Below are 12,510 nucleotides of genomic sequence, written 5' to 3'. Positions count from 1 at the left end.
ACTGTCAGGAGGGACCAGTTGCTGGAGAAGGATATCATGTTTGGTAAGGTGGAGGGTCAGAGAAAAAGAGGAAGACCCCCAACGAGATGGATTGGCCAAGCGGCAGCATTGATGGACTCAAGCGTGGCAACATTAGTGAGGTTGGCCCAGGATCGGGCAGTGTTTTGTTCTGCTGTGCATAGGGTAGCTATGAATCAGTACCAACTTGATGGCGCCTAACAACAACAACGAAAGGTCTGAGTATATGGTCTAAAATGCTCAGTTTAAGTCTCCATTTTTATTAACCCAATTTTAAGCTGAGAAAAAGTTAGTTTTAAAAAGGAGGGAAAAACCCAAGTAAATCAAGGAAAAATAATAAGAGCTCTGAATTTCTTAGCAGCTAAATTACGTTGCTACTACCTGGAAACTTTTCTGGTTAAAAGTATAACTATTTCATGAACTTAACTACATGATTTGGAGTTCTGGGTGGCTCTGTGGGTTAATGCACTGGACTGCAAAGTCAGCTTGAACAGCTAGGTCGGCCGTTCAAGCTCACCAGTTGCTCCTTGGAAACCCTATGCAGGGTTGTTATAGGCTGGAACCGACTCAAACGCTATACAGGGTCACTATGAGTCAGAACCGACTCAACGGCACTTAACAACTACTTAACAACAAGTACATGATTTGATTCTCTTCAGAACCATTTTTAATAGAAGAATTTAAAAAAAATTGACAGCTTTTTCCCTTCAATTATTTTAGATGTTAAATTGAGATAAACAATTAGACAAAGACAGCACTTTTGCGAATTACTGGGTGATGCAGACTAATTACACACACCTGTATGGTTGGGACAATAAAGGAATTTTTATTAGGTTGCTAGAAAATGAGAATTGAAATCAATTGAATTTCAAATAATTTAAATGAATTACTTGATCTACAAGCTATGTGACCCTAACTTGCTAATGCAGCTGCCAAAAACCTATTTTCCAAATGGAACAACAGATGGTTTTGAACAATAAAGCACTACAGCAATTTTCAGTTATTTCAAAATGTTTTTCTCTTGCTAAAATTACAAACATAATTAAGAGGATGTTTTTCTGAAAGATGATACTATTTTTAAAGTGAGAAACAGAGTTTATATCCTAGGGATTTATTTTGCATTATCTTTACAAAGTATCTGCTAGTTTTTATTTATCTAAAACAACGCATGGTAGTATAAGCTTCCCATCATTTTAGAACTAACTTAACCTCTCAGTGACTGCAAGCACTTCAAATGTATTTTTCCATATGCTAATTTCCAACTCACAGTACACACTGAGTTGAAAATTATATCCTACTAAGAGAAATGGACAAATGGACCAACTAAGCCTGAGCTGAAAGACATTTTTAATGTATAAACCTATTTAAGTAAATGAAAAACTGGCCATTACTTACAATATTATCAGGAATAAAAAATATAAAGCCACTTCAGTACAAGGCTACTCCCAAAAGGGGCTTAGCTTTTCAGGTGAAATCATATAAAGTTCTTTCAGTTCTTGGCAAATGACCAGTAAATACTGACTCATGGAGATAATTGAGCATGTCTAAAGCTCTCATGGAGCTCTGGTAGCGTAGTGGTTACGAATCGGGGTGCGAACCTTAAGGTCAGCAGTTCGAAACTACCAGCTGTTCCGTGGGAGAAAGATGAGGTTTTCTGCTCCCATAAAGATTTACAGCCTCGGAAACCCTGTACAGGGTCGCTATGTGTCGGAACCGACTCCACGGCATATAACCACCAACCACCAAAGCTCTCAATCTATTCCCGTTGGTTCTATCTCCAATGCAGTGTCATGAGGAGTGGGTACTGGATCTGGCCTGACTGAATTTGAGTAGTGGCACCACAACTTACGACCTCTGAGGACCAGAGTGAAAAAAGCAAAACCAGTGGCCATCAAGTCAACTCTGACACATGGCAACTCTATGTGTTTTGCCCTACAACTACGCTATCCGTTTGGAAGCTGATCATCAGATCTTTCTTCTGAGGTGCCTGTGCATGGATTTGAACACCAACCCTTCAGTTATAAGCCAAGTATTTAACCATCTGTTTCAGGTGTAGGGATTCTGTGAGAATCTGAGCAGGGCAATCTAAACTCTTTAAACCTCAATTTGCTTTCACAAAATGCTAGTATGTACCTTATAGGTAGGTGGTAAGGAGCCCTGGTAACATAGTGGATTATGAGCTGGGCTGTTAAATATAGGGTCAGAAGTTTGAATCTACCAGTCATTCCACAGGAGAGAGTTAAGCCTTTCTGCTGCTGTAAAGATTTACAGCCTTGGAAATCCTGCACTGGGTTGCTATGAGTGGGAACCAACTCATGTGGCAAACAACTATCACCAATACCAGGTGGACTATGGATTAAATACACTTAGCTAACACATATGAAAAATTTTAAATGCCAAAAATATAGGAGGTGCTCCATAATTCCATCAATTCTTGTCTTTTTGCTCTTGTGTTTGTAAAATAAATGTCTAGCGCATGCCACTTATCTCTGTATCTCTTCAATGATTTGTACTTCGAGGAGTCTTTCATTCAACCCTGGATTCCCCCTTATGTAAATCCTTTGGCTTGTGAGTAACTCTGGATCACAAAAACAAACGTGACAGTTCACAGCGTCTTCTCCAATTTCTCTTTTATACAAAACTTAAGAGGAAAAAAATACTCTGTACTTACTTCCTCACCATTTCCTCTTACTGCTCTCATCAATCACCCGATCACCGAACCCAGCAGTGTTTTCTCAGTCCTCATATTTCAGCCTTCCTATAACAACCGATGACTCTACTGTTTTGAAACGCGGTCCTTTTTTGCCGTCTGTACTGTGTAACTCTTCTAAACCTTCCTTTCTGTGAAACCACTGTTTTTCTGTCTTCTTCTTCTTGTCAAATGCCAATGAGTTGGTTCTGACTCATAGTGACCCTGTATAGGGTTTCCAAGGAGTGGCTGATAGGTTTGAAGTGCCAACCTTGCGGTTGGCAATCCAGTGCTTATCCTACAGAACCACACCAGGGTTCCTGAGCTAGTTTCTTTTCTGGCCCCTTCCATCTAAAACTATATTCATGAGAGATCTGCTCTTAGTCTTTCACTTATTTCTCTCCCAATTGCTACAACCCCATAATTTCACTACCAATGGAACACTAAATTATATATGTTCATCTTTAGATCAGACCATAAGGAACTCTGGTAGTGTGGTGGTTATGAGTTGGGCTGCAAACCACACGGCCAGCAGTTCGAAACTACCAGCCATTCCATGGGAGAAAGATAAGGTTTTCTGCTCCCATAAAGATTTACAGCCTTGGAAATGCCATTCAGGTTCACTATGAGTCTGAACCAACTCCACGGCACACCACCACCAGTTCCGACTGCCTCCTCACTACTCTACTCCTGCCTTGTTCGGTCGTTGAGATGTCTAATTGGTTATTCTACCAGCACCTTAAACTTATGTCCTAAGTCAAATCTACCAGCTTTCCCTCAAAACAAGTCTCTCGTTAATAATTCCACATTTGTTCATTAATGGCACCATCAACCGTTGAATTACCAACACTGAAACCTGCAATGTTGACTCTTCTCTCTCCCTAACAGCTCATAACAAACAGCACAGTAGTGATGTGCATGGGTTCAGGGGTTTGCTTCCTGACACACCCACTTACTGTACAGCTTACATGAGAAAACGTAAGGCTTAGCATAGGGTGGGCAGTGATGATTATGACAATGACACCCTCACCACCAGTTGCCATCAAGGTGATTCTAAATGCACGGCAACTCCATGTGTGTCAAGAGAGTATTACGTGGCTGATTTTCAGAAGTAGATCAACCCAGGCTTTTGTTTTGGGTAGACTCAAATTACCAATCTTTTGGTTAGTAGCTGAATGTACTGTTTGTATCACCCAAGGAATCCCCAAAACGAAACCGACCCTCAATCATCTGATCACAGCAAGAACCTACAGGGGGAGAAAAGGAGTACAGATCACTTCTCACATTGTTGTTGTTGTTAGGTGCCATCGAGTCAGTGCCGACTCATAGCGACCCTATGTACAGCAGAACGAAACACTGCCCGATCGTGGGCCAACCTCACTATCGTTGCCAAGCTTGAGTCCATCGATGCTGCCACTTGGCCAATCCATCTCGCTGGGGGTCTTCCTCTTTCTCTCTGATCCTCCACCTTACCAAACATGATATCCTTCTCCAGTGACTGCTCCCTCCTGACAATATGTCCAAAGTATGAGAGACAAATTTTGGCAATCCTGGCATCCAAGGAGCACTCTGCCTGCACTTCTTCCAAAACAGATCTATTGGGTACTTCACTTTCAATATTCTCCTCCAACACCACAACTCAAAAGCATCAATTCTTCTACGGTCTTCCTTACTCACTGTCCAGCTTTCACATCCATATGAGGTTATTGAAAATACCATGGCTTGGGTCAGGAGCACCTTAGTCCTCAAGCTGACATCTTTGCTCTTCAACACTTTAAAAAGGTCTTGTGCAGCAGATTTGCCTAGTGCAATACATCGTTTGATTTCTTGACTGCTGCTTCTGTGGGTGTTGATAGTTGATCCAAGAAGAATGAAGTCCTTGACAACTTCAATCTTTTCTCCGTTACTAAGAATGTTGTTTATTGCATAGACCTCATCTATATCATCACAAATAAATCTAAACTTGTTGTTGAGTTGGTTCTGACTTATAGCAATCCTATGCACAAAAGAATGAAATACTGGTTCTGCCTCATCCTCACGCCTGTTGCTATGTTTGAGCCCACTGTTGTTGCTACTTTGTTAACCCATCTCATTGGGGTCTTCCTCTATTTCACCGATCTTTTATAGTATTAAGCTGGTCCCATCTAATAACATGTTTGAAGTATAAGAGACAAAGTGTCATGAACCTGGCTTCTAAGGAGCATTCTTCTAAGGAGAACTTCTTCCAAATCAGATTTGCTTGTTCTTCTAGCAGTCCATGGTACTTTCAATGTTCTTCTCCAACACCATAACTCAAACACATCAATTCTTCTACCGTCTTTCTTATTCACTGTCTAATGTTCACATGCATATGAGGTGACTGAAAATACCATGGCTTGGGTCAGGCACACCTTAGTCCTCAAGCTGATATCTTAAATCTAAACTTAGAAGGCTAGTATTGGTTGTAAACATACAAGCACTTTACATTTTCATTAATTCTAACTAAGACCTACTTCTATATGTGTTCTTCTTCCATTACACATTAAATGAGAATGCATTGAGAAAGCAGGACCTGGTCTTCTTTGAACCCAAATTCTTGATAATGTGAACTAGAGTACCAATAACAACCTGTAAAATTTTTGTTGTCATTACCCTAACCAGACAACCACATTTTAGTTAACCATTTCCCCAGTTACTGAAAAGTAAATTTAACTTTGTATAAAAAAGACTGTAACAATTACCAGGGGAAAACAAATCCGACACATATATTACAATGTCAATGTAAGCTATTATTTTTGCTTTGTTTATCAATAATGTACCTAATAAAGTAGGACTGATTAAATATTTTAATACGTGTCCATTTCAATATTTCCCAAATTTGATTACATGACTAGGGGGCACCATTACTAGTAGAAGCAGTTATCCTAAGAAAAGCACATTTACCTATTAATTAGATATCTGTAGTTAGTAATTTGAAAAAAGAATTACCGCTAAAGACTGGAGCTCTCTTGTTTCTTCTTCTGCTGCAGAAGCGTGATATGACAGGACCTATAGGGGGTGAAAAGAAACGTCATAGAGGACAGGACTACCAAATGGGAATTGAAATTTCAAGCCTGGAATTCTGCCGAAATGTCTTGTAGAGATGGATAACTAGAATCCTCAAAATGCCTAAACTTTGCTGCTTTCTTTTTAACAAGCATGGAAATCCCAGGCTTAGATTCAATTGCTTGTTTCAGAATATGAAAAGTTATATTCCCTATGTTCAAAAGAAATGCTAGCAATTTTCCTTCTGACATTGTTGATATAACAAATACATTATTTATATACCACACTAGAAATAGCTATTAGCTCAAACTTGGCAGAAATTTTGTTTTGAATTGTTTTTTAAGTCTACCAACTAGGCAAAGGAAAAAAAAAAAAAAAGAGAAAAAGACTTTCGTTATTTTTGCTTGAGTACCAAAAAGCCTTTACATAAACTGGTATTTTGGTGTCAACATTTGGTGGAAAAAATGTAGTCTAGAAGAAGCTTTTACGTGAAACCTGTAACCACTGTAAATTCATAAGGAAAACATGTAGGCTGGAATGTAACATTATATAGATTTAGGGATATTGTTACAGCTTCAAAAGCTGAGAATATAGCAGTTCATCTATATATTCATCAACACCTGAGGACACTGAGACTCAGGAATTGTGGTGACTTGACTTCGGCTCATATTTAATATATGCATTAAGCATTAAAATACAGAGTAAGCATTTATGAACTAGTTGCAGTAGTGTTGATTCCAACTCATGGTGACCCCATGTGTGTGAGAGTACAACTGTGTTCCCTGGAGTTTTCAGTGGCTCGTTTTCTGGGAAGTGGATCACCAGGCCTTTCTTCCAAGGTTCCTCTCTGAGTGGATTAAAACTTCTAACCTAAATGTTAGTAGCTGAATGCATTAATCATTTGCACTACTTAGGGTAGCTCTCTCTCTCTGTCCTGTATATATACACACATGTATATATGTTTGAAATTAAGATTTCCAAAAGCTTATAATCCTAGGTCTTTTATATAATTCGGTACCACAACTATTAGTATTATAGATTCAGAGTGAGGTGTCTTTAAAGATTACATTGAAATTTAAAACTATTGGTAAATCTTCATATATGAAGGTGCTTAATAAAGTTTGTGGAAAAAAATTTCATTTTTCTACAATCTTTTTGGAGCCCCCTCATATATAATGTATATCTCTTCAGCTACTTAGGTTAAGTATTAAAAAACAGAGAAAAAGTTATTATATCCAATACTAATTTTACACCGATCTCAACTAGATTCGAATAGGTAAACATTCAACTAATTTAACACTGATGTAGGAGTGACTAAGTAGAGATTATTAGTATTTTTTATTTCCCTAAACTGGTTTGTGATGTAAGAAATATCCTATTATACCAAGTGTACACTTCTAAGGCTGTATGAAACATCCACAAAGGGCTGGTACCACCTCGGTAGGTTCGACCTACCTGGGAAGGAACCTGCCTCTGAGGCCAGTGTACCAAGGATATAGTCACCAGAATGCAGAAAATAGGTCCACCTAGCTTGCCTACCCATTCAGAATCACTTGGCTAAGTTTTTTGGGTTTTTTTCCCAAGTAATATGGATTCCTAGCACCTACCTAAGATTTAGTGAACCCAACTTTTCAGAAGTGGGATCCATAAATATGTAATATGAATGAGTTTCTAAGGTGAAACTCATTCATATTATACATTCCTACTAGGGAGGTTAAGGAGCTCTGGTAGCGTAGTGGTTATGAATTGGGGTGTGAACCGCAAGGTCAGTAATTCAAAACTACCAGCTGTTCCGCGGGAGAAAGATGAGGCGTTCTGCTTCTGTAAAGATTTACAGCCTCGGAAACCCTATACAGGGTCGCTATGAGTCGGAACCGGCTCCATGGCACATAACCGCCACTACCACCCGGGAGATTAAACTATTCCTACTTTTCACTGATTTTGCCTCCTCCTTTCTCATATCTAATTCACTAAGCGTGAGTAAGATTTTTGTTTGCTTTTTCTTTTAATGTCTTTTTCTTTACTTTTTGCATAGAGATGGGAAGATCAGGGAAGGGACAGTACACACAGAATGAGCAATCATTTTTGGAGATAGATTAAAGTCAAGGATTGCTTTCTGCAGAAAAAGTAGAGGACTAAAGAGAAAAAAAACTATTGATATGATTTGGCCACATGACTTTCAACAACTTTCTCAAAAATCTTTGGGTCTTAAGTTCTCTCAGCAGTTTAAATGGAGGATACTATGAATTTGATCATATTATTAGGCAATTTTTATAAGGACACAATTATATAACACACACCATGAATTGTCACAAGGAAAGGTAAAAGCTATGTGTTTGATTGTAGAGACCAGAAGGCCCTGTAAACTTCAGCCCACCTCCAATGTGACCATCTGTTTGGCCATGGCTCTTTCCACTGCTTCGTACATCTGTGTGTTTTGGATTCCCAGGCCACAAAAGATGACAAAAGCTTCCAGAAACTGTTCATCATTTCGGTTGAAAGGCTTAACCTTGCCAGTATTCTCCTCCATCTTATTGACAAGTTGGCAAACTCCTATAATGGTTCAAAAGATTATGCAAATGTTATTGTTAATTATCATAGGTTCCCCTTACCCCTTTTCTGTTTTTAACTCTAACACACAGATACACAAAGATTTCCTTATACAATTTTTTAAGGAATGGTTAGCATTTCAAAATAAGCAAACACCCCCCTGCAAATATATGCTAGAAGAACAAATGAAATTAATTTACATGAGAATCATTTTCACATAGTTTTAAATATATGTGGACTGTGCTTAAAAAAATCCTAGAGTACTATTTTCTTCCAGACTCTGCTGTGAATTTTACATCAGTGGAGTCCCCAAAGACAATTTGTCCTTTGGAGACTAATTGGATTTTTGTACACTTGCCAAGACAACAGTTTTGAGATATATTAGAATTTTGGGACCTGTAGACTGCTTTTCTTACTGAGAATCCAGAATTTAAAAACTCAATTACACAAAAAAGTAGAATGCTGAGAACTGAAAATCCACATTGATTGTCTCAATTTTCAAATACATGTCCAGAACAATCATACTAGAAGACAACTTTTGGTACTGCAAATGAATAACTGAAAATGACTGTTTACTTGGGAATACAAGCAGATCTATCTTTAAAAAAAAATAATAACCTCTTTAGTCCTGGCCTCTCTTATAAAGTCAATAAAAAAAGGAAAATTATATCAACGTTATAAGAAATTGTATTGAACTAGAAGCTCTATGGGATATGGAGCCTATGAGGACTTTGGTGAGCCAGCCTGTCTCTGGGAAAAAACAAACAAGTTCTGATGTGGTGGTGCAGGATAATGTACTGGACTCTAAGGTCCGTATAAACCACTAGGTTGGCAGTTCAAACCCACTAGTCACTACTCAGAAACCTTATACAGGGTTGTTATGGGTTGGAACTGACTCAACAGCACTTAATAACAATAATAACACTTCTGTCTCTAAACATAAAGTAACTGATTTCCATCATGGGCCCACTGTACGGGAGGCATGCTAAATGCTTTATTATACACATCATCTCTAGCCTTCCCAAATTACACTGTGAGGAAGTTTTGGACATACATATTTTACAAATGAAGAAACTGAGTCTCAAAAAGGTTAAGTCATTTTCTAAGCTCACTTAGCTATGTATGGGTGGGTCTAAAATTCAAACCCTAGCTCTACCGGGCCCCAAAGACGACTTTATTACCACACTTTTCTGTTCTCTTGCCTTCTTACCTCAGTCAGGTCACTGCTAGCAGGTCCCTGACTGTACTTTGCTTGTCTACCCTTTTTCCAGGCTTTCACACAGCTCTGTTCCCAACCCCTACTTCCCTTCACAATGAGCTCCCAGGCCTGTCACTTCCCAGGAAAGGCAAGCACTTCTCTCCACCACCAATATTATCACTTGGGGTTTGAATTTTATTTCTGTCTCTCTTTCTAAGCTTTAAATACCTTGGGTATTTTGTTTTTCAGTCCCATTTTCTCAGCTACAAGCTAGCAAAATGCCTGGCATATATATAGCCGGAGTCCTGGTGTGATGGCACAGGATAAGGATTCGACCTCAAGGTTGGTTTGAACAGCAAGGTTGGTGGTTCAAACTCAATAGCGACTCCATGGAAACCCTATATAGGGTCACTACAAGTCAGAATCGACTTGATGGCACTTAACTAACAATAAAACAACAACAACAATAATAAAAACCACATAAACACACTAAAAAAATGTTTTCTGAGTTAATGAAGAAATGCAGAATTGCTGCTCTGTTCCAAACTACGTCTGTCCCTTTGCCATAAAGATTGTCTTTATTATCCCTTGTTTTTCCCTGGAGCAGAAAAAGATCCCATCACAGATCATAAAATCTATGGTGGTACATGGCTGCATATGAAGTCCCTTTGTCATTACTAGTCCTGGTGTGGTGCTGTGGGCTAATGCGCTGGATTGCAAAGTTGGTTTGAACTGCAAGGTTGGTGGTTCAAGCTCACCAGCCGCTCCTTGGAAACCCTATACAGGGTTGCTATGAGCCAGAATTGACTAAACAGCAGCAGCAGTCATTACTAGTGTGCAGCTTTTTTTTTTAAATATAGTCAGTTATTTGTATATCCATTCCTCATTTACTGACATGATTAGCTTCCAAAGACTAGGTCATTATGTGAAAGCTGGCATTATGCAAAAATGGAGGATAACCACATCAGGTCACAAACTGGAAGATGACTATGTCATCATGTCAACTGCCAAATCACATCACTGCACACATGACTAATGATGTCATTTTGTAATTGCCTAACCACTGAGAATTAGGACCCACACAAGTTGACACATAACTATTGCAGCTAGCGTTAGTCTCTTCTTGTACCTCAGCATTCATTCATTACTACCAGATGTATGTTGTTAATGCACAAAACAGCTAGACAGATTTTTTTTTATTATGGCTATCAATCAGAAATGTCAGAAAATGAATCAATGAATGACGAATAGATATATTCTCCTGTTTACCTTTTTTTTATTGTCAGAGTTTCTCTAGACATTAAAAACATCTATATCCTTTGCTACTACATTTTATTGCAGGGAGTACTTCTCTAATTATAAAATAAAAATTAAACCTACTGAATTTGGACAGGGAAAGTAAAAACTTGTACACTAAGTGGCCATTAGGGGGTTCTGGCAGCGTAGTGGTTACAAATCAGGCTGCTAATCTCATGGTCAACAGTTCGAAACTACCAGCGGTTCTGTGGGAGAAAGATGAGGCTTTCTGCTCCCATAAAGATTTACAGCCTTGGAAACCTTGTGCAGGGTCACTATGAGTTGGAACGGACTCCATGGCACATCACCACCACCACCCACTGACAATTGCCATTCATTATCTCAATAAATGACAGTTCATGAATGGTAAAGGGAGCCCTAGCAGTGCAGTGGTTAAAGCATATGACTGCTAACCATAGGTCAGTGGTTTGAACCCACCAGCAATTCCATGGGAGAAAGATGTGACATTCTGCTTCCAAAGATTGTTGCTGAAGTGTTGTCAAGTCGGTTCTGAATCACAGTGACCCTGGGTAGGGTTTCCGAGGAGTAGCTGGTGGGCTTGAACCCCTGACCTTGCAGTTAGCAGTCCAGTGCTTATCCTGCAGTACCACACCAGGGCCATGAAAATCCTATGGGGCAGTTCTACTATGTCCTACAGGATAGTTATGAGCCAGAACTGACTTCTGTCAATTCAGAATTGACAAAGTGTTTTTCATTTACTATTTAAATGCATGGTAAAAACACATACAATGAAGGTCCTTTACAGTCTTAAGCATTTTATCCTCCAACCTTTGTGAATCCCCAAATGATAAACAAACATGGAACTCTTTACAGTCTCTTAGCTATCTCCCAAATCACATTTTCTTGAAAAGCCAGAGCAGTGTGTTCCTAGCCTTTATCCTCACCTCACACATTAACAGCCTCTTCAATTTTTACCCAAGTTCTCTACTACTTGATGGTTGTGCTTCATAAATAAGATTTATTTTCCAACACTTTGTAAGAATTACTGTATGTGGAAGAAGGAAAGAACAAAGAGGGGCTGAGATGTGGATGGTTATTGGGGTCTGCTAGGCTATGGCCTCATTCTTTTCTGTACAATATTCCCGATCCATGCCTCAGTAAGAAATAAGAAGATAATTCATTGATTACTTTAAGAGGCATTAAGTATACCTCTGGAATTGCTAACAAGTTATTAAAATGGAATGTTACTTGTATCAAGAGTCTGCTGGAACAACTACAGCTCAGAACAGTTATGTTCCAGCCCACCACTACAGATAGAAATCTAGGGACAGAGTAAAGTTCAAGGCAAGCAAAGGGATTACAGAGACAACTCATTCAATCAGACATATCATCTATTCTCCTTTGAAAGGGTAGTGGTCATATTTACATAGCATTCATAATACTGGTGATTTCTTTATATCCTTCAGAATATTTAATTCTATCAAACAAAAATATATGTTTCAAAAAAGGCTATGAAGAAGGGTCGATAAAGAACAAAATAGTTACTCACTAGAAACAATTTAGAGATGAAGCACATTTTACAGATAGAATTTCCACAGCTTATCCTTCATATATAAAAACAATGTGGTTGTCCCTTAAACAATCAATAAATAAGGAGGACTCAGATGCAGACAGTACAGACCCGGTCAGGAGGCCAAGCCCCTGTGGGCCCAAGCGTTGTTGACCGCCCAAACCATAGGCTCTGAGGATCAGACTCTAGCCACCTAGTAGACAT

At 38.9% G+C, this 12,510-nt stretch overlaps 1 protein-coding gene across 1 annotated transcript in view; it reads right to left on the bottom strand.

Moving 5' to 3' along the window:
- The window catches only part of PDE5A (phosphodiesterase 5A, cGMP-specific), a 283,278-nt gene that overhangs the window by 126,175 nt on the left and 144,593 nt on the right, over positions 1-12,510 (bottom strand). Inside the window, exons 10-11 of the mRNA XM_006874591.1 lie at positions 8,109-8,284; positions 5,675-5,734 (exon numbers count right to left, since the gene is read on the bottom strand). Coding sequence (XP_006874653.1) covers positions 5,675-5,734; positions 8,109-8,284 — 236 coding nt within the window. The remainder of the gene's footprint in view (positions 1-5,674; positions 5,735-8,108; positions 8,285-12,510) is intronic.

The sequence above is a fragment of the Chrysochloris asiatica genome, unplaced genomic scaffold, assembly GCF_000296735.1.
Source record: "Chrysochloris asiatica unplaced genomic scaffold, ChrAsi1.0 scaffold00288, whole genome shotgun sequence".
Classification (NCBI taxonomy): Eukaryota; Metazoa; Chordata; class Mammalia; order Afrosoricida; family Chrysochloridae; genus Chrysochloris; species Chrysochloris asiatica.
This window is presented reverse-complemented; position numbering and strand designations above follow the sequence as displayed.